This window comes from Egretta garzetta, unplaced genomic scaffold, assembly GCF_000687185.1.
Source record: "Egretta garzetta isolate BGI_Z169 unplaced genomic scaffold, ASM68718v1 scaffold356, whole genome shotgun sequence".
Lineage (NCBI taxonomy): Eukaryota > Metazoa > Chordata > Aves > Pelecaniformes > Ardeidae > Egretta > Egretta garzetta.
The window spans coordinates 490,448-491,650 of NW_009260019.1; the positions used below are offsets into that span (position 1 = coordinate 490,448).

A 1,203-nucleotide genomic window follows, 5' to 3' on the forward strand; every position below is an offset into this window, starting at 1 on the left:
CCTGCGGGCGAAACGGCTGGGTCCCACCCACAGCTCCACTCCGGCCGAGCGCGACGCCCTGCACCCGCGCTCTCCTTCGGTTTGGCTCTTGGAGGCAGCGGGTGAACCAAGGCCCACAGGCTACACCTGAGTCAGCCCTCGTTTAAAATCGGAGGAGAGCGCTGGCCGCAGCTAATTGTACCCACGCCGCTGAGCCACCAAGGGCTCCTGAAAGAGGCGTCCCACAGGCGTGCGTGTCACAGGGGCAGGACCCAGGCAGCCATGGGAACGGCTCAGAAGGTGGTGGTCTCAAAGGCATCGCCAGGGCGGCCTCTGAGCCAGCGCAGCCCCGGCTGCGGGCACCCACCCGGCAGCCTGGCACTGGCGCTGGCGGAGGCAGACAAAGGGAGCGGGATGAAAGGGAAGCACAGTGTGGGCACACGGGAGCCTGGGGAGCACACTCCATGGCCCCTGGAGAAAACAAATGCAAACCAGCCGCAGTAACACACAGCTTGGGCATGTAGCTGTCCTCCCAGCCTTCCTCCCGGTGATGGGAAGAGCTTCACAGCCAGCAGCCCTCAGGCTCCTGTCCCGGCCGGAGCACCTTGGCACTGACTCTCCTGCCCAGCCAACTTGAGCCCGGGGCAGGATGATGCCTGCTCCTGCCACAGAGCAAGCTCATCCACTGCTGCCCTAAACCATGGCACCTCTGGGGAGCCTCGGGGCCCATCTCCTCCACACCCCTCTGCTCTCAGCCTCACCGGTGACTTGGCCAGCTCAGCTGTTGCTTTCTGTTCTCTTCCAGTTCCCTCCCTGCAGACCCTCTGCCGGCTGGTCATCCAGAAGCACATCATCCACCGCCTGGCCATCGACGGCCTGGACCTGCCCCCGCCGCTGAAGAGCTTCTGCAAACACGAGTGAGGCATCGAGGGCGCTGCCCCGGGCTGCCCCCCACGCCGACAGCCCCACCAGCGACGGCCGGCGAGCTGCCCCCTCTACATCCCAGGGCCCAGGGGCGTGCGGCTCCCTCGCCCCTGGGGAGCGGCACGTGCTGCCGCAGGGCTGGCACGAGAGCACGGGCAGCGCAGCAGAGGGCAGGAGGGACTTTCCTCGGTGCAGATGGGTGCTGCTGGGCAGGAGGGTGGTGCAGGGCAGAGCGAGCAATAAAGCGCTTCCAGCCAGAAAGCGACTGCGCTGTGGGAGAGCTGGGGGGGGCAGCAACAC

The 1,203-nt window shown here is 66.6% G+C and overlaps 1 protein-coding gene across 1 annotated transcript in view; it reads left to right on the forward strand.

Moving 5' to 3' along the window:
- The window catches only part of NEURL2 (neuralized E3 ubiquitin protein ligase 2), a gene marked incomplete at its 5' end in the record, with an annotated part of 3,020 nt that extends 2,120 nt beyond the window's left edge, over nt 1-900 (forward strand). The window contains 1 exon segment of the mRNA XM_035896149.1: nt 785-900. Within this exon segment, the coding sequence (XP_035752042.1) occupies nt 785-900 (116 nt within the window).
- Between the last annotated feature and the right edge of the window lie 303 nt (nt 901-1,203).